At 42.2% G+C, this 23,344-nt stretch overlaps 1 protein-coding gene across 1 annotated transcript in view; it reads right to left on the bottom strand.

The window, feature by feature from the left end:
• Positions 1–23,344, bottom strand: part of DOCK5 (dedicator of cytokinesis 5) — a gene marked incomplete in the record, with an annotated part of 3,482,443 nt that overhangs the window by 1,502,155 nt on the left and 1,956,944 nt on the right. Inside the window, 1 exon segment of the mRNA XM_044083155.1 lies at positions 20,595–20,665. Within this exon segment, the coding sequence (XP_043939090.1) occupies positions 20,595–20,665 (71 nt within the window).

Consider the following 23,344-nt stretch of genomic DNA (forward strand, 5'->3'; position numbering starts at 1 on the left):
TAATCCTGATAATGGCACCAGCTGCAGCTCAGGTTATCAAAACTATGCTTCTGAATTAGTTGTGGCTGCCTGGTGTCCAGTGACTAGTGTGCTCACCACTCACCCTACACACAGCCTATGCAAGTGCTTCCCCTTTCCTGGGATTGGCTGCATCTGAAACTCACTCTTACAAAAGAGTCCCATGTCTGAATGTTCAAGTTCTTCTCAATTCACCCTAAACACTGCATATGCGGATGCTTTCCCCTCTCCAGGAATTAGCTGCATCTGAAACTCACCCCTACAACAAGACAGAATCCCACTTCTGAGTTTTCAAGTTCTTCTCAATTTATGTCTTCCCCACTCAGCTGCAATTCTATTTTAACTTAATCTAACATTACATTTTAACCTGCAGTTTAAATGTCAAGAAAACTCACTCACAGAAGTATAGGGATTACAGTGCATGACAAACATTTGTGACAAATTTTCTAACATTTTATATGGCAAGATAACATCGGATTTATAATCTTTAAACTCTAGCACTGACTTGGAACACTCTACTGAAACAGAATTTCCATTTGTCCTTGCTCTGCTCAGGCTCACTCTGCTGCCCTACCCTTCCCCCAATTCTCACCCACCCCCACTTACTCTAAATTTATATTCTAAACACGCTGTTACTCCTCCCCTTATCTCTTCTCCTCTTCCTGTCCTCTACTTCCAATCTAATCTCACGTCCCCATACTATTACATCCCCTCTGTCCTCTCACCCTTACTATTTGAGGCACACAGCCACCTTACCACACCCCCTCTAACTGCTCATTCTTACCAAGTGAAGCATACCTCTAGAATCTACTCTTACCTAGCTTCTTCCTCAGTACTATACCCAGTCAATCTTTAGGACTAACACTGTATTCCCATTTACCTAAACTCTTACTCACCTCAGTTCTCTCAACTAAAACCCCAGCCTCTTCACCAGTATCTACTTCCCAACTCATGTCTATCTCTATACTGGAACCTACATCTTCTTCACTAATCTTCTCTCAAACATTCTCATGCACTCTCAACATGCATCTCATCCTTGTCTCCACTCTTCTTCTTCTCTCACACCTGTCCTCTTATCACTCTAATTTATCTTCCATAAACTTTCCCCCTGCCCTTACTCACCCACTTAGAGACTTGGAAACAACTCACACTTTTCTAATAACATCCTATTTAACTTTTCTAACCCACTCACACTCAAGATCAAATTAGTCCTCCACCCCTCACACCTCTCAAAACTAGATCCAAATACCACATATACATCACTAAGATTCATACACTTTTACAAATCATCATAAGTGTATTCCTATCAGGAGGTATTCACCCCAACCCAGGCCCACTCCCCCTCTCAACATCATCTCCTCATCCCACCATCCCCTTCCCTCAATACCTCCTCCAAATGCTTAACCATATACTCATTGAATATTCACAGCATTATAAACCAAATTAGTGAATTCCACTCATGGACTGCGCATTTTTCTCCTGACTTAATAATTCTCACTGCAATTTGTTGTAAACCCCGTATCACTAACAATGAAATTCTTCCCCTGGATACAATATCTTCTGGCAAGACAGGGACCATAAAAAAGGAGAACGTGTAGCTATAACTTATTCTGATCAACTTAACTTGTCCCATCTGTCCACTTCACTGCCCAACTTTCTCCCTGCTGAACTCTTAATAGTAAACTGTAAAATTAAAAATCACAAAAAACCTACAACTGCTGCTTTATATATCCCACCAGGTATCAATATCTCCATGCTTGAGCAGGTTCTCTCTTGGATCACTCACTGCATATCTTATGAATCCATAATTCTATGTCAGCATCAATTGGCAAACCCTAATCACTGACTCCCCTAACTATAGTATAAACCTCCACAACTTTAAACAAAAAACTTCATCCCCCAACTACATTAGCAAGGCAATCAACTCTAGCTCTATCCTTGACTGGATCCTAGTATCCAATCCAAACCTTTACCATTACCCCAAAACACACACTGATGCCAAAAGTGACCACGTTCCCACTTGCATTCAAAGATACACCCTTCAACATATTAGACTACACAAATACAAAGAGTGCCGTAGTCTCTCTACCTTCAACCCTCATGGTTCAACAACAGACTCTGTTCTATAAACTGATCCTTCCTTCTCTACTTACTCCTCGAGGATGACGTACATAAATTTAACTACATTTTTCTAGATGTTCTTAACTCCCTTGCTCCCCTCAGGAAACTCAGATTAAAATCTCTCTTTGCACCTTGGCTTTCACAGTCCATTCTCTCTCTAATGCACAACAGGAACAATACTTGGAAAACCTGGCTAAAAAATAAATCCCCTATCCACCTCCAAACCTACAAAGAACTCAAAAACCTTAATAAAAATGTGAATAGTGATAAGAAAACTTCTACCTAAAACCTCAAAGTAGCCATCACAACAATTCTAAAAAATTCTGGAACACCATTAATAAGATTCTTCACCTAGATAACCCCAGTATACCTAACCCTTGCCGTAACAACTCTCTCCTCAAAACCACCACTATTCTTAACTCTTATTTCATCCACTCCATCAGCAAACTAATTCAGAATAGTCACAACTCCAACCTTATGTTCCCCAGGCCAAAAAACAACTTCTCACTCGAACCAGTTCCCACTGCTTGCATTAAATCTTAACTTAAATTAAAGCCTTTCTCTCCCTCAGCCGATAATCTACCACCCCTCTTCCTAAAGTTTGCCTCTAGCTCTTTAGTCTACCCCATCTCCACCCTGATCAATCTACCATCTTCACTACCTAGAAACAATTCTACACTGTACCAGTCCACAAGGGATGGCACTCCATTAACCTCCCTAACTACAGGCCCATAGCCACTTTGTCCTCCTCTCTAAAGTACTTGAAAAATGTATACATAAGCAGCTCCTGGACTTTCTTCAGGAAAATCTACTCACCCCTACCCAACACGGCTTTCAACCTAAGCACAGCATAACTACTGCTCTAATTTCCTCAACTCAAACAATCTCTCAAGATAGAGACAATAAAACTAGTTTCCTGTCTATTTTTAGACCTCTCTAAAGCCTTTGACACCGTCTCTCACCCCTAGCTTCTTACCAAACTGTCTGATCTTGATCTCGCTAATTCTACTCTTAAATGATTCAAAAGCTACCCTACCAACAGACAGACAGCAATTAGTCAAATGGTTCTCTTCCTTCCCACCCTTCCTCCATGTCAGTACTGGAGTACTTCAAGGCTCTATTCTCGGAAAACTGTTATTTAACATCTTCACCAACTGTCATCACATCTCCTATCAACTCAATTCTACTATCATCTCCACTTCAGATGATCTCTCTCACCTCCATACTTTAACCCAAAGCTCTTTCAATTCTGTCGAAAGTTGGTTAACTGAAACTCATACACAACCCCCTCCCCCAAAAAAACAAACTTCAATTATTCCTCCCAAAATCTCTTTTAGATCATAAATCATTTACTGTCATATCGCTTGACAACACTGTTATTAATGTTAAAACACATACCAAGCTCCTGGGTACTATCAATGATGATCAACTTAAATTTGATGTACATGTACAAAATTGCATAAAAAAGACTCACCAAAAACTGGGCTTGCTCTACACAAACAAAAATTCCTCACCAAAGATTCTAGACTCTATCTTGCCTATGCCTACGCCTACCTTCTTCCCTGGCTATTTTTACACCTCTCCAATCTTAACTTACAGTCCTCTCTGAAGTCTAAGCTTGAACTCGCATACAACAAAGTCACTAGGTTTGCTACAAACCAACCCTACAACTCATACCACTGCCTTCCTCTCAAAGCCCTAAGCTGGCTTGAATTCCCCCACCAGATCCTACTACCTCAACTGCTCTTATTCACTCCATCCTCAACAAATCTACCTCCTGCCTTGCCATGTCAACCCTTATCTCCTTATATACTCCTAATCGCTCTCTGTGGAACTCTGACCAGTACCTCTTGGAAATCTATAAGCCTAAAAGAACTGGTAAAAATCTATATACCTACTCTGTTGCCTTAGCTTGGAACAAACCTTCTCTGACAATCAGAACTATTTCCAATACTAACAATTTCAAACAATCTTTAAAAAAAAACGCTACAGAGCTCATGAATCTATTTCTGCTAAACCCCAAACTGTCTTACTGTGTAGCTCCTTATTACTTCTTAGAATTTAATCCACTTACCCTTCCATTCCCATACCACCCCTTGTACTTTAGGCATATCACAATTTATTATTCATATGTCCTTTTTGCCTGTGCACTGCACTAGTCTACTCTGCTTAGCTGAATTTCTTATTTTCATTTTTGTTGCGACAGACCTTGCTAACCTGTTCAGCTTTGTACTACATATACATGACCAGAGTTACCAACTTTGATTTCTACTGTCACTTCCTGCTGATTTATTTATTACTGTATTGTATTTTGAGACTGTTCTGTATAGTTTGGCTTACATGTGAAGCTTTTGTAAAAATGTTATTTTTAACCTAAATAAGTGTTTCTGTATGGAACTTTTCTACCTGGGCCTCCGATGAAAATGGGCTCATGCTCAGTTGGACAAACCCATTTAAATGTCAAAATAAAAATAAAAAAATAAATTATAAAAAATAAGTACATACATCAAGTTTGTAAATTGCACAATTGCATGTCAAGCTACAATGCTATGCATTAAACAAAGATGTATGTAATGACTCCAAACATTTAAAGTAGAAATAATCTGAAACATTTCTTAAAAATGATTCCTGAAATACTTTTTTTTTTTTTTAATTCTGATGCAAGTAAAGCATTTTAAGTTTACAAAAAGGTTCGGTGCTTACAAAAACACACTAGTATGAAAGTCTGCAGTTCACTATCTGAAAGAAAGTGGAATTGTCTGCATATGTTTACATCTATGGTATTAAGCACAATATACATTTAACAAATAATCTCAACTGTTAAAGAATCTTTTTTATTTCTTTTTTTTTTCTATCAGTAGCTTTTCTTAAAGATGGAAGCAATTAATTACTATAATACAGGACTGTTCTCATCACTAAGTTTGTAACAGACATTTGTCTTGTAGTGAAATCACAGTTATTTCAGCATGTTTTTAAGAGAGTTTTTCTCATTCAACTTTCTCCAATATACCTTTCTCTACACATGTAATGAAATTCTCCCCAGTCAGAAAATCAACAAAAACCTACAGTGTACTGTACAACAAACAAAACAAGTGGAAAAATGCCACAAAAGTAAAGATGCATCACATTTCAAGTAGAGCAGGTCCAACAGTGCGCAAAAATATTGAATACAGATTAGAGGTTGAGACATTTGATTAATGACCAACCTGACTTCAGCTTTAGAAATTGTAAATCTTTAGAGAGACAGTTTTCTTATAAGAATGTCAGCAGAAGATATACACCACCTTCACATAGAGAAGGGACTTTTCCTTGCATGCATTGCAATCGTGTAGGTTTATTCATGCAGGTAAAAAGAAGTTATGTCTTACCATAACGTTCCATCTGTACTGTTGATCCTCGTTCAGTCATTACGTAGGAGTATCGGTTCCGACCTCGGAACCGAGCCGGCCATTTTCCAAGCGCTCATCAGCTACAAATGCTCGAGATAAACTCTTACCCATAATCCCCTCTCCCTGTTACCTCAGATTTGAGTTTGCAAGTCAAAAGAAGGTAGAGGCTACCTCTGGTCAAATGACCTAAGAGAACCGGATGGTGAGATCCACTAGAAGCCACAGGAGGGGGAAGGAGGGAGGGTTGTAATGACTGAACAAAGATCAACAATACAGATGGAACATTATGGTAAGACTTAACTTCTTTATCTGATATTGTTAATCCGCATTCATTCCTTACATATGGGACAGAAGCCCCAGCTACTTCTATTCCTGGGAAGCTCTCATGGAAGGACATTCCTGAGCACCATAGAACCAAAAGATGCTCTTCCCCTGGAGGCCAAATTCAATTTGTAATGATTGATGAAGGTATGAGGTGCAGCCCAAGTTTCAGCTGCACAGATGTCATGTAAAGAAGCTCTGGCATGGAAGGCAGCAGAAGTTGCCACCAACCTTGTCGAATGAGCCTTCATGGTAGTAGGCAACATAATATTACATTGTGTATAAATGAAGGTCACACAGTCTTTCAACCATCTAGCTAATGTGACCTTAGCAACAGCAGATCCTAATCTAGGTCCAGAATAGGCCAAAAATAACTGGTCAGATTTACGAGAGGACCTAGTCCTGTTTAAATAAAAATGGATTTGCTTGTGAATATCTAGGGTATGTAGGCAATACTCTCCTCTGTTTGAATGACTGGGAAAGAAAACTGGCAATTCAATGGTTTGATTAATGGACATTTCAGAGATCACATTTGGCAGAAATGAAGGATTAGTTCTCAAAGACAGTATCTCTATGAAAACTCAAGTATGGACTCTTGATGCATAAAGCTTGAAGCTCAGAAATACGTCTGGCAGAAGTAATGGCGACCAAAAACAAGGTTTTCCATGTCAAATATTTGAGGTCGCAAGAAAAAGCTGGTTCGAAGGGTGGCATTGTCAGAGCTTGTAGAACTAATGACACATCCCATGGTTGAACAGGTTCTCTAAAATGTGGCTTCAGATGATTCACACCTTTTATGAAGGTCTTGCACAATTTGTATGACATAAGAGAGGAGTCTTGGACACCCTCATGGAATTTAGATATTGCAGCCAAATGAACTCTAAAGGTAGAGGCCGATAGACCCGACTGAAAATGGATGGCCAGATACTCTAGTATTATCGACACTGGTGCTGAGAAGGGATCTACTTGTTTTTCTTTCAGCCAACAGATAAATCTTTTCCACTTGCTAAGATAAGTAATTCTAGTGGAAGACTTATGAGATGCAATGAGAATATCACGTACTGGTAAAGAAAGATCATTCTGCCTGGCAATCAAGGAAATTGGAGTAGCCAAGCTGTGAGCTTCAGGCTGTCCAAGTTGGGATGAATCAGGTTCTGCGGATGTGAGATCAACTCTGGGGTTGGATGGAGAATCCATGGTCGATCTAGTAGGTGAGGCCAAAGGAAGAGGAACCAAATCTGACAAGGCCAATATGGTGCTATGAGGATCACCTTGCTCTTCAACCGACGGGCTTTCTTCAGAAACTGGGGAATGAGTGGAAAGGGTGGGAATGCATAAAGAAGACCAGAGGGCCAACCGTGGACTAGAGCGTCCCCTGGGTGACTGTCCCAGAAGGGGAATCAGGGCAAAGTAGTTGCTGCATTTGTAGTTGGTCAGGGATGCAAAAAGGTCACAGCACTGGAAGATCTCCGCCACTATCAAGGGATTCAGGGACCACTCATGAGGTTGTAGAATGCACCTGCTGAGTCTGTCTGCTATCACGTTGTAACTCCCGGGAATGTGCATTGCTAGAAGAAAACGGTCAACAGCCATCGCCCATTGCCATATCCTCATGGCCTCTCGACAAAGGGGGTAAGATTTGGTTCCACCTTGTTTGTTATGTACCAGACCACCTCCATGTTGTCTGAATGAATCCTAATTGTCCCAGACGGCAGCAGGGGATAGAATGCTTGCAACGCCAGAAGCTCCGCCCTCAGCTCTAGAACATTTATATGCAGTTGGGCCTCCAATTCGGACCAAGTGCCTTGGACTGTTTGTCCCTAACATAGGCCCCCCCCACCCCATCAGGGAGGCGCCCGTGGTCAATGTAGCCTTGGGTTGCTGGGGGGAGAAGGGGTGAGACCAATGTGACGGATTGGGTGTCATCCACCAATTTAAATCCTCTTTGCACCTGTGGGTTATTCAAACCTTGGCTGAAAGAGGATGCTGAAAACCACTAGGTGAGCAGTAGCCATTGTAGAAGCCTTATAGGGCGGCGCAGTGGTGCAGCGGTTAATGCTGTCGCCTCACAGCAAGAGGTTCTCTGGTTCGATTCTCGGCTGGGGTGCCTTCTGTGTGGAGTTTGCATGTTCTCCCTGCGTTTGCGTGGGTTTCCTCCTGGTACTCCGGTTTCCTCCCACATTCTAAAGACATGCTTCTGGAGCATTTCTCCCCGGGCCTCCGCTGAAAACAAGATCTGTGGAACCTAGTCGGACTTTCCCGGTCAACAAATGTTAAATAAAATAAAAATATATGAAACCTGGCCAGGGGGACAATGGTGATGGAGGCTGCCATGGAACCCATCAGCTGTAGGACAGAGTGAGCTGTGGATTTCTCCCTTGAAAGGATTAGGATCAGTTGTTGCTTTATCCTTAGAATTATGTGCTCTGGAATGGCAGCTCTGCAGTTCTTTGTATCCAAGATAACCCTGATGAATTATGTGGACTGAGATGGGGTGAGATTGGATTTTTGCCAGTTTATGGTTATGCCTAGCCTTTGTGCAGCATGGAGAGAGTATGCCAGGGCTTCTTCCAATAGATATCTGGTGGGGGCGGAAATGAGCCAGTCATCTAGGTATGGAAACACCTGGAATCCTTGTAGTCGCAAGTGAGCTGTGATGACTGCCATGCACTTTGTGAACATGCTGGGGGCTGCAGAGAGTCCAAAGGGCAGCACTCTGAACTGGTAGTGACAGGCTCCCGCACGGAAGCGCAGAAATCTTCTTGATGGCCTGTCCACTTTTATGTGGTAGTACACATCTTGAAGATCTATGGAGCACATCCAATTGTCTTTTTCCAAAAGCGGGAGGATGGACTATTGTGACCATCCAGAATTTTTGTACTCTCACAAACTTGTTCAATACACTGAGATCCAATATTGGTCTCCAGTCCCTGGTTTTCTCTGGCACCAAAAATAGTCTCGAGTAGAATCCGGATCCTATCTGGTCTGGTGGGACTATTTGGATGACTCTCTTTCTTAGCAGCTTTTCTATCTCTAGTGCTGCTTCTTCCCCTTGACTGGGTGGAATGTTGGGAAGGTTTTTTGAAGGGACAGGACAAAGATCGAAGGGGATATGATAACCTCTGGTTATAATCCTTTGTACCCAAGAATCAGTGGTGATGGTTAGCCAGGCAGAAGGGTACAAGGAGAAATGACCCCCAACCACCTCCAGAGGAAAGGAGTTGGGTGGCTCTTCAGGAGCGCTGGTAGGATTGGCCAGGGAAAGAGTCCCTGGAACCCTGGTTACACAGACCCCCTCTGCCTCGAAAGGAGCATCTTCCCTGTGACTTTCCCTCTCTGCCTCTAGGGGAGAACTCGGCCTATGTGTCACATCCTGGAGGGCGGGATACCTCTGGCCAGAAGCACTTGATCCACAAGACGCAACATGTCATGTTCGGAAAGGCTTCTAGTGGACCTCATGGAGACTGAGGGAGAAACAGGTCTATCCACAGAAGAAACAAGCTCGGTGCCCATCTCACCAGTCCGCACCGAGAACAACGGTGCCAAGAGAGACTAGACTATGGGTGTCTGCACTGAGGAAATCATTGGTGCCGAGGTCATGGTCTGCACTGACACAAGGATTGGTGCCGAAGTGGTTGTCGGTACCGAAGTTGGAACAGACAAAATTGGAGCCAATAACTGAGGCATTGGTTCACAGTAAAATGTCGGAGCTGACGTGGTCAAGGTCTGTGCCAACTGAACGGTCGGTGCCGATGTAGTAGTCGTAATAGTCTGAACCGAGGAGCCCCTCGATGCTGATATAGTAAAGACCACAGGAGAAGATGGAGCCGAGATCACTGATGGTGCCGAAGGTCTAGGCACCGAAAGCACTAGGGCTGACTGAGTGAGCTCAGAAGCAGAAACTTCAGCCTTCTTAGGTCTTGGTTGGCGGGAGTCCCCAGCTGGGGACGAAGGCAAAGACTTGGCCTTAGTAGGATCATCCAAACTTATCTTATGGGCTCTAAAAGGGGTTGAATCCTCCGACCCAGAAATAGCCCCTGAAAAGGAAGATTTGAGAAGTCCCTTTAGCAACAACTTATTTTTCCTTTCCAACAAGGTTCTGTTAGAAAAAAATTTTACAAATAGCACAGGGCGGGGTCAACAGATAAGTGGGACACTCCCAAGCAATAAATGCACAAAGAGTGTGCATCTGATGTAGGTAATTTGTGTCCACAATCAGAACACCTTTTAAATCCCGGACTACCTTTCTTATCTGCCATGACAGAACAAGAGGACAGTAGAAAAGGTACCAGCAATGGTACAACAGAATACCTGAAGGTATGAAAAAAAGGAACAGATTACCAACGATGGTAAGGGTGAAATACCTCGCGGTAAAAGGAGCAGAGTAAAGAGAAGAAAACTCAAGAAAATATGGTCGCTAAATGTGATAGGGTAAGAGACAAAATAGAAACTCTTCTGACAGAAAAAGTTATATATATGACTAGTCTGACAACAAATATCTATACTTGGCTCAAGAGAAGCAGTTTGACACGACCGAATGGCAACGTGGCAAACGAAATCTGAGGTAACAGGGAGAGTGGGATTATGGTTAAGAGTTTAGCTAGAGAGTTTGTAACTGACGTGAGCTTGGAAAATGGCCGGCTCGGTTCAGAGGTCGGAACCGATACCCATATTTAAGGAATGAACGAGGATTAACAATATCAGATCAAGTTTTGTACACCTACATGGAACTTTGTCACTATATTAAACGTCTTCATTCTGAAGAAGTCTAATTGAACCGAGACAAAAGTGCTAAATCCTTTGTAATAAAAGACTTTGTACTATTGTTGGTGCTTGTGGTGCTTCAGGCTTTCAACTCCACATTTATTGTTTTATTAGTTTTTATTTTTTGTGGTTTTACATGGAACTTTGTCCTAGAGACTTCATTCTATACTGACTGGACAACAAAGGATTTGGTTTATTTTACATATTGTATTGAGTGTTATGCCTATTACGTAGGGAAGATGAATAGATGATTTAAAGAACGTACCTTGGAACATGTCAATGACGTTAAGAATTAAGAAGCTTAGAAGTGCTGTTGCTCAACATGTCATTGATAAAGGAGATAGGCATAGTTTTAAATTTTTTTGGCGTTAGAAATTTTAGCTGTTAATATAGGAGGGGATGATTTTAAGAATTTCACTAAGAAAAGAGAACAGGAATGGATAGAGCTGTTAGATACAGATAAGTTGCCTAGCATTAATGAACATGTTTCTCTCAAACCCCTGTTCAAGTCCCGCACTTTGACACACTGAATGTTTTTTTTTTTGTTTTATGAGTGTTAGAATTGTGAATATTTGTGTTTTTATTATTGTTTATAGGTGCATCAGTAGGCAATTTATTTGCCTACCTATGTTTTTATATGTATTGATGTTTTTTTATTTATGCATAGATGGTTACTGTACACGTGCCTTCATAGCTTAATTGAAGGATTTATTTGACTAGTTTCTGTTTTAAAAGGAAGCTGGTTATTATTTTTCAGGTAGGTCTGAAGCACCAGTCTAATGGCTGTGAAAGTGCTTACCATTTCTTGATTTTTATATTTCTATTTTCGTTTACTGAAGTTTTATAACTTCAGCTGTGGTGTACGCAGAGTTTTTTGTTCATCTTTGTAAGTCTGAAGCAAACAGGGGCTCTAAAAAGCTGTGGATGTTGTAAGGTTTTTGATTAAGTTTTAGATACTAAGACTTCATCCAGTGTTAACAGTGGCAAGATTTATCATATTGCAGACACAGTAACTTGTAATACAGATAAAATTGCTTATCCAGCTTCCTGCTTCTGTGCTTTTATATTAGACAAACTTTAAGGCCAGTTAAATACAGAATTAGTGAACATCTTAGCAAAATTCAATGTAAAGAGATCACCAGTGCCTTTTATAAGCATGTAAGTAATCATATTAGTGTACATTTTACTTTTATATGGACTGATAGAGTGGCACATTGGTGCAGCAGGTTGTGGATCACTACACAGCAAGAGGTTCTGCAGTTTGATTTTCAGCTAGGGTGCCTTCTAGGTGGAGTCTGCATTTCCTCCCTGTGTTTATGTGAGTTTTCTCCAGGTGTACCATTTTTCTCCCACAGTCCAAAGCTAGCAGCAGGTGGAGTGGACCACTAAAAATTGACTGTTGGTGTGCGTGTGTGTGTGTGTGTGTGTGTGTGTGTGTGTGGTGTAGAAAAACAATTGTGACAGGACTACCTACACAGTAGTGTTAACACTGGCTCTAGATGACTATCACCATTAAAGTGATGCCCCAACTCCATGTGCAAAAATGGGAAAAAAGGGTTGTGGATGGATGGAAGGATAGACAGTGTGTATTATAAAAAAAAAAAAAACGAGCTATTAACTGAAAAAGACCATTCATGGATTGTAAGTTTAGGGGCATTACTATCACCAAAATTACATGATTCTTTTCATTATATGCTAAACATTTTGTATGTTAAGTGTATGCCTCTGTATGTTATATATTTACACAAGCTTTATTTAGGATGTGCTAGCACAGATTCTTTACACCAAAGGTTTTTATTGGCTGGTACTGGTCATATGATGGGCTCAGTTCTATAAGCACAATTCTTCGGGGTGATGAAGGCTTCTTAGCAAAAACTGCCATTGGTATGTCCTTCTGCTTCCACTAAATTAATTTAGCACTGATTAATTGCTCCAAGTATGCCATATTTTTTTAATTTGGTTTGTGATATTTGTTTTTGTGTACCAAGGAGTATGACAGCCTTTTAAGCACCTTTTTGTTTTCAGGATATTGACTCTAGAAAAAAATAGTGCTGAAGCTATGACAGGTGACAAGCGAATGTACAAAATATGATTTAATCATCAACGGGTATGTATTTCACTTATGCAACACACAATGAGAAATCATAATAAATGCTGCCTGTATGAAAAGGCAACATATTTGCTATGTCATAGTCTCTGAAAAGTATACATAAAAACAGTTGGCATGTTTTACATGCAATCTGCTGAATATTTATTTATTTTTTTACATTTATGCAGGCTATGACCTAACTGGTCGTATTTGCTGAAAAAATGCAGAACATATTTGATTAGCATTTTTATCCCATTTACAAAAATAACGATAAAATATCTATACATATGGCAGCACCACTTCTATTACAGACACTTATGCTACACTTTCATTGCTTTCAACACCCCGCTAACTTCTCATTTTAAAGTTACTCACGTTCAATAATGAAAAACTGGAACTAACTTCTACCATTTTAAAACCCTTCTATGAAGTAAGATAGCATATGGATTTCAAGAATACCCAATGTACAGACAAACCAAAGGGGTGGAATGGCTGTTCTTCATTAGGGGTGGTACTACCTCTCTATACAAATACCTTATGGCAATAGTTGGAGGTTTGGTTAATACTCAGGCAAGACAAATGCATTTAGATTACGAGTCCACAGACATATGCGTATTTAAATTAACACTGCTGCACACACACCTATGGTTAGGAGGTAAATGTGTATCTGATTTTCTGCTACATGAAGGCTGAGAATTAAGCAAATACAGACTTCTACAGATCTCAGCCAAACAATATCTCCAAGCACAAATCAATACTTTGTAGAAGGGCTTTGCCCTTTACACGCCAAGCTTACAAGTGGGCCATAATATTAGGGGTTTGGCCTCTGCATGCAATGCCATCCTAGAAGTATGAAATAATTTGAGGAGAGAGACAGCCGTCAGAGGCTGGTGGCTGGCTGACTCACACACCCCCACATTCAGACTGGACATGATGTGTTCACAGAACTCCAGAAAGGTGAAGAGGGTAAAACCAGATCTGGTAACAAAAAGTACAGTTTTGTACCTACCATAAATGTAGATGTCCGAGAGGAATGCATCTGCAGTCCTTACAAATGGGTTGTCCTGTCGTCAGGCAGCCCTTCGGTCGGCCGGATTCCAAAGTCTGGGTCCGGCTTCGGCTGGTGTCTCACTTCACCCGACGTCATTGCGGCAGTTATTCGGGTATAAAGGCATCAGCCGACGCCATTTTCCTCAGTGTTTCTTGCCCCAGATGCCAGGTGCCCTCTAGGTAGGCTAAATTTGGACAAATGCCAAAGTTTCCAAATAGTAGAGAGCAAACACACAAAATAAACATGTATGTACATATATACAAACAAATACACCATAATAGATCCCCCCCAAGCTAGCTGAAGATTGGTAAGTACCCTAGGAGTACCTCAGAGGGGAAGGAGGGTGGGTAATCCTGACTGCAGATGCATTCCTCTCGGACATCTACATTTATGGTAGGTACAAAACTGTACTATGTCCTTCAAGGATGCATCTGCAGTCCTTACAAATGGGTAGAATACCATAGCTAAACTAGGGGAGGAGGAAAAGAGAATAGATTATGGTGTAGTCAGGATCCCTTGCAAAACAGCAGTGGCAAAGCCAGCACGGGATCTAGAGTATAGAGGTAAGTTATAATGCTTGGCAAATGTATGCACGGAGGTCCAAGTAGCAGCCTCTATAATGTCCTTGGTAGCCACTCCTCGTAAGAAAGCTGTGGTAGTGGCTGTGGCCCTTGTGGAGTGAGGCCTGAGGTTCTCTGGAGTTTTCTTTCCATGGTAGTTGTAACAAAGTCTAATGCAATTTCCTATCCATTTGGAGATTGTCTGTTTAGAAATTGGTTTTTCTTCTTTTCCTGTTGCATAAGCTACCAGAAGCTGGTCAGTTTTTCTATTGTTTTTTGTCCTGTCCAGGTAGTAGCGTAATTGCCTGTGTACATCCAACCTATGTAAGAGCTTTTCTCCCCTGTTCTGTGGAATGGGGAAGAATGTAGGAAGGTGGATAGCCTGATTTAAAGAGACTCTGGATACCACCTTAGGCATAAATGTAGGATTTGTTCTCATGGACACTCTATCTTGATGGAAGATCAGGAAGGGTTGTACTGCCATTAATGCTTGTAGTTCAGAGACCCTTCTTGCTGAAGTTATTGCCAGCAGGAAGGCAGTCTTCCAGGATAAGTATTGCAAGTCTGCTGTAGCTGCTGGCTCGAAAGGAGGTAGAGTCAGTTTTTCTAGCACAAAGTTCAAGTCCCATGCTGGCAATGGAGGTTTCCTGGGAGGTTTTACATTTTTAATTCCCCTCAGAAACTGTCTGAGCAGAGGATGCGAGAAGACAGGAGGATCCAAGCTGTATTGTGCTGAAATAGCTGATGCATGTATCTTGATGGAGGAATAGGACAGGCCTGTGTGGTAGAGCTCCGCCAAGTACTCCAGGATGTTGGCTATGTTCACCAGTGCCACATCTTGCCCCTTTGCAGCACTCCAGATGAGATATCTTTTCCATTTTGCTGCATAATTCTTTCTTGTTGATGGTCTACGAGCCTCCAGGATTATGTCCTTAACCCTTTGGGATAAATTTGGGTTAATTTCTGTTATGTAATGTTCCAGGCAGTTAGCTGCAGAGTTTTTAGGTTTGGATGTAGAATGTTGTAGTTGTTCTGTGTCAGCAGTAATGGGATCAGGGGCAGTTTCCATATTTGTTCCCGGGACATGCTCCTCAGCAGTGGGTACCAATGTTGTCTTGGCCAGTCTGGGGCTATCAGAATGATCCTCGGATGTTCCTCTTTGATCTTGAGAAGCACCTTGTGCATCAAAGGAAGTGGTGGGAATGCATATGCTGTCAGGATTTTCCAACTGAAGGATAGGGAGTCCACCTTCCAAGCAAGTGGGTGGTAAGTCCTTGTGCAGAATTTCTTCAACTGGTGATTGTCTGGGGATGCAAACAAGTCTATTTGTGGTAATCCCCATTCTCTTGTGATGGCTTTGAAGATGTCCGGATGCAGCATCCATTCGTGGGCATCTGTTGTAGTTCTGCTTAATATGTCTGCTAGAATGTTTTCCTTCCCTGGTACATAAATTGCCTGTAACTGAAGGTTGTAGCTCAGAGCCACATCCCATAGGTCTAGTGCCAGCCGGCACAGGGGGTATGAGTGTGTGCCTCCCTGCTTGTTGATGTACCACATAACTGTGGTGTTGTCTGTCCTTATCAACAGCTGGCCTTCGTGGAGAAGAGGTCTGAATGCCTGGATTGCCAATTTTACTGCCATCATTTCTTTTAGGTTTATGTGCAGATGCAGTTGGTCTTGAGCCCATAGGCCTTGAATACACTTGTCCATCATGTGTGCCCCCCAACCGAGGTCTGAGGCATCTGTCGTGATAGTTTGTCTTGGTTGACTTTTGCAGAAGGGCAGTCCTGTGTTTGATTGACAGGCCTGAGCCCACCATAAGAACTCTTGCTTCAGGCATGGGATTATTGGAATTTTGGTTTCCAGGCTGTGCTTGTGCTGAGACCACAAATTCTTTAGGTACCACTGTAGCTTTCTCATATGAAGCCTGGCATGAGGGACCAGAATTATGCAGGATGCCATGAAGCCTAGAGCTTGTAGCACTTTTCTTGCAGTTAGATGGCTCTGCTTTGTTAATGCCAAGAAATAGAGAGGAAGTTGCTCTTTCTTTTCTGCAGTTAGAAATGCCATTTGTTTTGATGTGTCCAGTTCTGCATCCAGAAAGGTTATTATTTGGGATGGAATCAGCCTTGACTTTTTTGTATTGACTGTGTATCCCAGGGCTTGTAGCAGGTAGATGACTCTTTGTAAGTCTTCTGTTAATTTGTTTTTGTTGTCCGCTTGTATCAGGCAGTCGTCCAGGTAGGGATAGATTTGAATTCCCTGAAGTCTGCAATGAGCGATTACTGATGCCAGGCATTTCGTGAACACTCTGGGCAGTAGATAAGCCAAAGGGCAATGCTGAGAATTGATAATGCTCTGATCCTGCAAGAAATCTGAGGTATCTTCTGCAAATTGGTCTTATGGGGACGTGCAGGTATGCCTCCTTGAGATCTAGAGTTACCAGCCAAGACTCCTTGCCCAGCATGGGAAGAAGCTGCTGTAGGGTCAGCATTTTGAATTTTGGAACAATGAGGAATGTGTTTAGAGCGGACAGATCTAGAATAGGCCTCCATTTGTTTTCTTTTCTTGGTACCAGGAAGAGCCTGGAGTAAAAACCCTTTCCTTGCTCCATAAATGGTACCTTTTCCACAGCACGCATTCTTAATAATTGAGATATTTGTTTTAGAGCTTCTGCCCTTTGAGAAGGTGGTAGGTTTGGCATTCCTCTCTTTCCTGGTAGTGTATGGAAATGGAACCTGTAACCTTTGTCTATAGTCTGCAAAATCCATTTTTCCCTTGTAATGCAGTGCCAGTTTCTTGAAAATAATGTTAGCTTTCCGCCTAAGGGTGCTTCTAGTTGTTCCCTGGAAGGCGGTGCCACCGCCAAGTCACTGTGATTGAGTTGTTGTAGTGGTGGTGGCTGTATCCGTGCCTCGTTGGTTGTTACCCTGCCACTGGCGACCCCTGTAGGCACCCCTGGATTGGTTTCTGCCTCTAGAGTGCCTATTCCTGCCTTTTTGTGCCTTAGAGGAGTCCGGAAAGGACCAATTCTTGGAGGGCCAATTCCTGCTAAACCTTGGAGGTTGAACTTGTAAGAAATCTTTTACTGTTTGCACAGATTTTGCTTTCTCTTCCATCTTTTTCAGAACCTGCTGTGCGGGGGCACCAAATAAATTGACCTTGTCCATAGGTGCATCCAAAAGCTTAGATTTGACATGGTCTGGTAATGCCTGCTCTTTCAACCATGCATGCCTCCTGATAACTGTGCCAGTCATAGCTGATCTAAAGGAAGCTTCCAGTGCATCATAGCCACATTTTAAAGAATGGTTACTAACTTGCTGTATGTTATGTAACATTTCTTGAACATACTTTTTATCTAAAGATTCTTCAGAGGACAGCTTTTTAGTCAACTGGTCAAGCATAAACTTGTGATATTGAATCATATGAAATTGGCAGTTCAAAGCTCTAGCTGACAAAGTAGCAGAGGTGTAAACTTTTTTACCCCATCTCTCTAAGGACCTGGATTCCCTATCAGAGGGGAGGGGGTTTTTAGAAGAAGTAGTTACTACAGCTTTAGGGCCCTGGGAGATAGTCTCTGGATCTGCAAAAGGGGCCTTATATAAGTGGTGATGAGTGTCCGGGACCCTGTAGTACCTATCTGGTTTAGCAGGAGCCGGAGGTAAAGTATCAGGAGTAGTGCAAGCATCATTAAATGCATCAACAACAACAGATAGAACTGGAGGGATAGCTAAAGGCCTATGCTGTGGTAAGTGTAGAAAGGTCCTAAGCCTTTTCCTAGAGTCTGAGAAATCTTGGCCCTGCCACTGAAATTGTTCCCTCATAGCATGCAAGGTTTCCCCAAAGGAAAATTCCTCAGGAGGAGAGGCTGAAGGGATGGACTCCTCAGCATCAGAGTCTTCGTAAGGAGAATAAGAAGCCTCAGGAGGGTCTGTATGTTCTGAATCATCAGAAGAATCATCTGTGGCTACTGGCTCAAGGGGCTCTGCTCTAGGCCTCTTTTCTGGAGGAGGGAGAGGCCCTGTCTGGATGAGGCTGGGATCCACGAATTAAAGTGATGAGATCCTGTGCCAAAGAAAGCATATGGGAGCTGGTGCTGGGCCTGTGAGAGGGGGGCTTGGCAGGCACAGGTTTGGAAGTTTTGGCTGCTTTAGCCCTGGCAAAGGCCTTAATAGACATAGCTGGAGGAGGCCTAGCAGCTCCACGTGCAGGGGTAGAAATATCTAGTGGAATGGTGTCTGATAAATCCTGTGAAATCGCAACAGAAGGCTGGATTTCAGAAGCCGTTTCTACCAGTATAGAAGAGGCCTCGGTAGAAGGCAAGTTATCGGCTGAAGAAAGAACCGCTTGCTCGGTTTCGGCCGAAACCGAGACACTCGTGGATTGCTTAACCGTGGTTTCAGCCGAAACCGCTGACCGCGAGTGTCGGTCCTTTTCTTTGCGCTTTTTGGTTATTTGCGTAGTCGGAGGATCCGACGGCATAATGTAGGCACAATCGGAGCTGAAAATCTGTTCAGCAAAGTCCGAGCGGCGTCTAAGCGTCCGCCGGTTAAAAGAAGCACAGGCTAGACAAGCTGCTACGTCGTGGTCTGGGCCTAAACAATGTATGCAATAGGAGTGGAAATCTTTATGAGGTATTTGTTTCCCACAAGATAAACAGTTATTAACTTTCTCTGACATCGGCTGAGGCAAGAAAGAGTCCCCAACGGGGTACTTAGCTTTATAGAAGTCTTCGAAGTAGTATTCGGTAGTAGTAATCTCTGGATCTGACCGACCAGCACTTGCGAACAGCTTCTGCTTCGGCACGCGCAAGAAAGACTGAGGAAAATGGCGTCGGCTGATGCCTTTATACCCGAATAACTGCCGCAATGACATCGGGTGAAGTGCGACACCAGCCGAAGCCGGACCCAGACTTTGGAATCCGGCCGACCGAAGGGCTGCAGACAACCCATTTGTAAGGACTGCAGATGCATCCTTGAAGGACATCAGGGGAAAACAAAAAAATACTTATGGAGAAATAAAGGCAGTGTGACAAATATGCAGTAAATGAAGTCACATGACATTGTCATGATGTAGTAGTAGGGAATTACAAAGGTAAACTATACATTGATGAACACATCTAGAAAAATGCAGATTACATGAAATCCTTAACCAAGGGTTAGGAAGAGGATGCTAAAATATTTTAATTGTTAGTACCACTGCTCTCTTTTTGTCAGGTTAATCATGCGGAAATTACACATCTTCAATTGCAGTACTGTTTACCCAGATATTCAGCAGCAATGCAGCCCTAATGCAGTTACATATCTCAGTAGTTTGTGTGTGTTAACTAGGAAAGTGAACTGGTCAAAAGAACCCTTTTTCAGTTACAACCCAAGCCAAAAGGGAAGCTCTTAAATACAACCACAGAAAATGAAATAACAGCATTAAATATGAGACAAATATACATTTTAAACCAGAATCAGTAAAAGTGTAACTTTACAAAATGTACAATGTACAGCAGTTAGTTAAGACAGTTTTACACAAGACTGCATAAGTTTAGGAAGTAAATTCAAAAACAGTTAACACTAACTGCAGTATTACAAGGAAATAAAAAGACCAGTACTTCTGATGTAATAAGCATTACAATGACTTTAAATGGCAGCTAACTGCTATCAATAAAGCAGGTGCACTGCACTTGTTCCTACAGGAAAAGTCTGAGTTGCTTGCAGAACTGTTTAGCATGGTCTACATTTCTAAAGTCAGCAGGAACAGAATACCAAATTGTAGACTTTACTTTAGAAAATGCTTTCGCCCTGTTTGAGAGATGAGAAGGAGGTCAAATTAATTGTAAAACATCTTGGCATTGGAAGGAGTAATTTTAAGTTTGAGATAGAAGCCCGCATCTTAAGGAGGACACTAGAATTGACACAGAAGTTTGCATATTAATATGCTCAGGAGAAAGGTAAATTCTGAAGGTAGTCAAAATGAAACTAATTAATAGTACTGCCTACTCAGGAAGGTAAGGACAGAAATAAGATGGGTTTTGGTGTTTAGGAAAACAATGAACATTATAGCAGCTATGGTCAACAGGTTAGGCTCACTTAACCCTAAACAAATGATGCTTACACTCAACATCCAACATCACAACTATGCAGCCTGACTAAGGTAAAATTAATGTTTGCTTCCTCTATGCTATGCTTGTGAGGCAGACCCAGAACTGAAAAATGTGCACATTTATTTAGCATAATGCTATAAAAGAGCATCACAGCATGTTACTATTTTCATTTAATCATAAAGATTACCTGAGCTCAATTGGATCAAACACCATTTTGAGATCATTTACAATGCCAGGCAAATACTTCAACGTGGCTCCCTATAAAAAATAAAATAAAATAAAATAATAATCACTCTCTGCTCCAGGCTGCTTCATTTTGTAACATCTCTCATGCAGCCCAGTATCAACACAGTACTGAATGAATAGACAGACCAGGAAGCACTCTTTAAACAAACAAAATGCAAAGTCACACATGATTAATACCACTACTGAGCCACCTGTACATATTAGAAAGTAAAGCTATGTAAAATCTTACCATAACTGTAGGTGTCCTTTCTCTTGACTGTTGGAGTATCCTTCACCTAAGGGATTTTCTGCCAAATATAGCCCAATGTCCTCCCAGTATATCAAAGCCTTCAGCTCTTATAGGCACCGTATGCTTCCCTGAGTGTGACTTAGGGTATAAAGGTGATGTACAGATGCAGATATTCAGAAACGAAGAAAGCCCCAGGAACAAAGAGTAGCATGTGCATTCAGAAGGAAAAATTAAGAAAGAAGGAAGAAGGGCCCCTCGGCTAGGAAGGCAACCAGAATACAGAGAGAGTCAGGACGCAAGGGAAAGAGGGAGGGAGGGAGTGAATACTGCAACAGCGAAAAGGATAGCTACTGCTACACTATGACTACACAACTGTTCTGTCCTTCCATATCACTGTTGCAGTATTCTTTACCTAGGGGACAGTACAACAGCAAGTCTGGGAGGAGTAAGGCACAGAGGCAACCTTCACAAAGCCATATAGAAGAGCCCTGGCAAAACCTGCCTTGGCCATGGAAATAACATCTAACTTGTAATGTTTAGTGAAGGTATGAAAAAAGGACCAAGTAGCAACCACAAGAATAGAACTGGTATCCAAACTCATGAAAAAGGCACCAGAGGAAGTAACTGTGCTATTACAGGATGCCTTTACAGTTGAGGAAAGACATGTGCCATGAAAACAATAACAAAACGAAATAGCTTTAGAATTCCAGGAGGAGATGGTTCGCTTAGAAACAGCCAAGCCCAAAGAAACAAAATGCTGCCCAGATATGCAAATACCTTTAGGCTTGTCTAAATATTATCTGAGCTGTCTATGCAAATCCAAGGTGCGAAGAACCTTCTCTCTCGCAGACTGCAGCAAAGGACAATAAGGAAGTAAGATGAATAGACTGATTAAGGGACTGCTCACTGACCACCTTGGATGTAAAGAAGGATTAGTAAGAGACACCCCGTCTCTGAAAAACTAAAAAAGGTGAAAAAGACATGAGAGCCTGAAGTTCAGACACTCTCTCAAAAGAAGATAGAGCCAAAAGAAAGTACAGTTGTGTACACTTACCATAAATGTAGATGTTAGATTGTATTAACTGTTGCAGTCATCACCTATGGGTTATCCCTGCTGTGGTAACCCTCGGCTGGCCTGAATACCAGAGTCAATGTTTTTCTGCATTGGCTGCAGTTGCCTGTAGTCTGACATTAGGTCATCAGTGCTATAAAGCAAGGCAGCAGACTACACTACATCAGTTTTTCTTGCCCTAACTCGTCAGAAGCACAAGAAAATAAGGTAAAGTGGTCCTGGTGGCTAAAAGCCACAATGGGAAGCTTTTGTCCCCCTAGAGGAAGAGGATATAAGGGGGATGGAGGAAGGGAAACCAGGACTGCAACAGTGAAAACACTCGACCATCTACATTTATGGCAAGTGTACACAACTGTACTATGTTCTTCATGTTTCACTGTTGCAGTCATCACCTGTGGGAGGATTCCCAAAGCTGAGGGAGAGGGTTGGAAGGTTAGAGACCTAGGCATGGGTCAGCAAGCCCTACAGAACTGCAGAGGCAAACCCTGCCCTAGACTTGGGAAAAAAGAGGTAGAAGATAATGCCTTATAAAGGTATGGACAAAGATCCAGGTGGCAGCTTCCAAGATGTCCCTGGTGGGGACTCCTCTGAGGTAGGCTGTGGAAGTGGAGGCTGTCCTAGTGAAATGGGTAAGAATGGACTGGAGGGGGGGGGATTCCCATGCAGTCTGTAGCAAAAATGGAAAAAGGTTTGATATCCATTTGGAAATGGTTTGCTTGGAAATGGGCTTCCCCTCTGCCCCTGGGGCAAAGCTGACAAGCAGCTGGTCTGTTTTTCTGAAAGGTTTAGTATGATCCAGACAGTATCTGAGTTGTCTGTGAATGTCTATCAAGTGCAGAATTCTTTCCCCCTTGTTTTGAGGGTTGGGAAAGAAGGCGGATAGATGTATGGCCTGTTTGAGGGTCACATCAGATACCACCTTGAGCATAAAAGAGGGGTTAGTCCTCATTGAGACCCTGTCTGCATGGAAAATAATGAACGGCTCAACAGCCATGAGTGCCTAAAGTTCTGAAACCCTTCTGGCTGAGGTGACAGCTAGTAGGAAGGCAGCCTTCTAGAAGAGGTATTTTAATTCTGCTGAAGCAGCAGGTTCGAAAGGAGGTAAGGTTAGTTTTTCTAAAACGTAATTCAGGTCCCAGGCTGGTGTGGGAGGCCTTCTGGGAGGTCTGATATTAGAAGCCCCTCTGAGGAATTGTTTAATCAAAGGATGAAAGAAGAGGGGTGGGGTCTGAATCGTAATGGGCTGAAATGGCTGAGGCATGGATTTTAATACAACAGAAGGAGAGGCCACTTTTGAGCAACTTGGCTAGGTATTCCAAGATAAGAGGGATGGGAAGGATGTGAGGTACTGACCCCTCTTGGACTGGCTCCAGGAGCAAAATCTTTTCCA

Source organism: Protopterus annectens, chromosome 9.part0 (assembly GCF_019279795.1).
Source record: "Protopterus annectens isolate FY-2018-M chromosome 9.part0, PAN1.0, whole genome shotgun sequence".
Taxonomy (NCBI): domain Eukaryota; kingdom Metazoa; phylum Chordata; order Ceratodontiformes; family Protopteridae; genus Protopterus; species Protopterus annectens.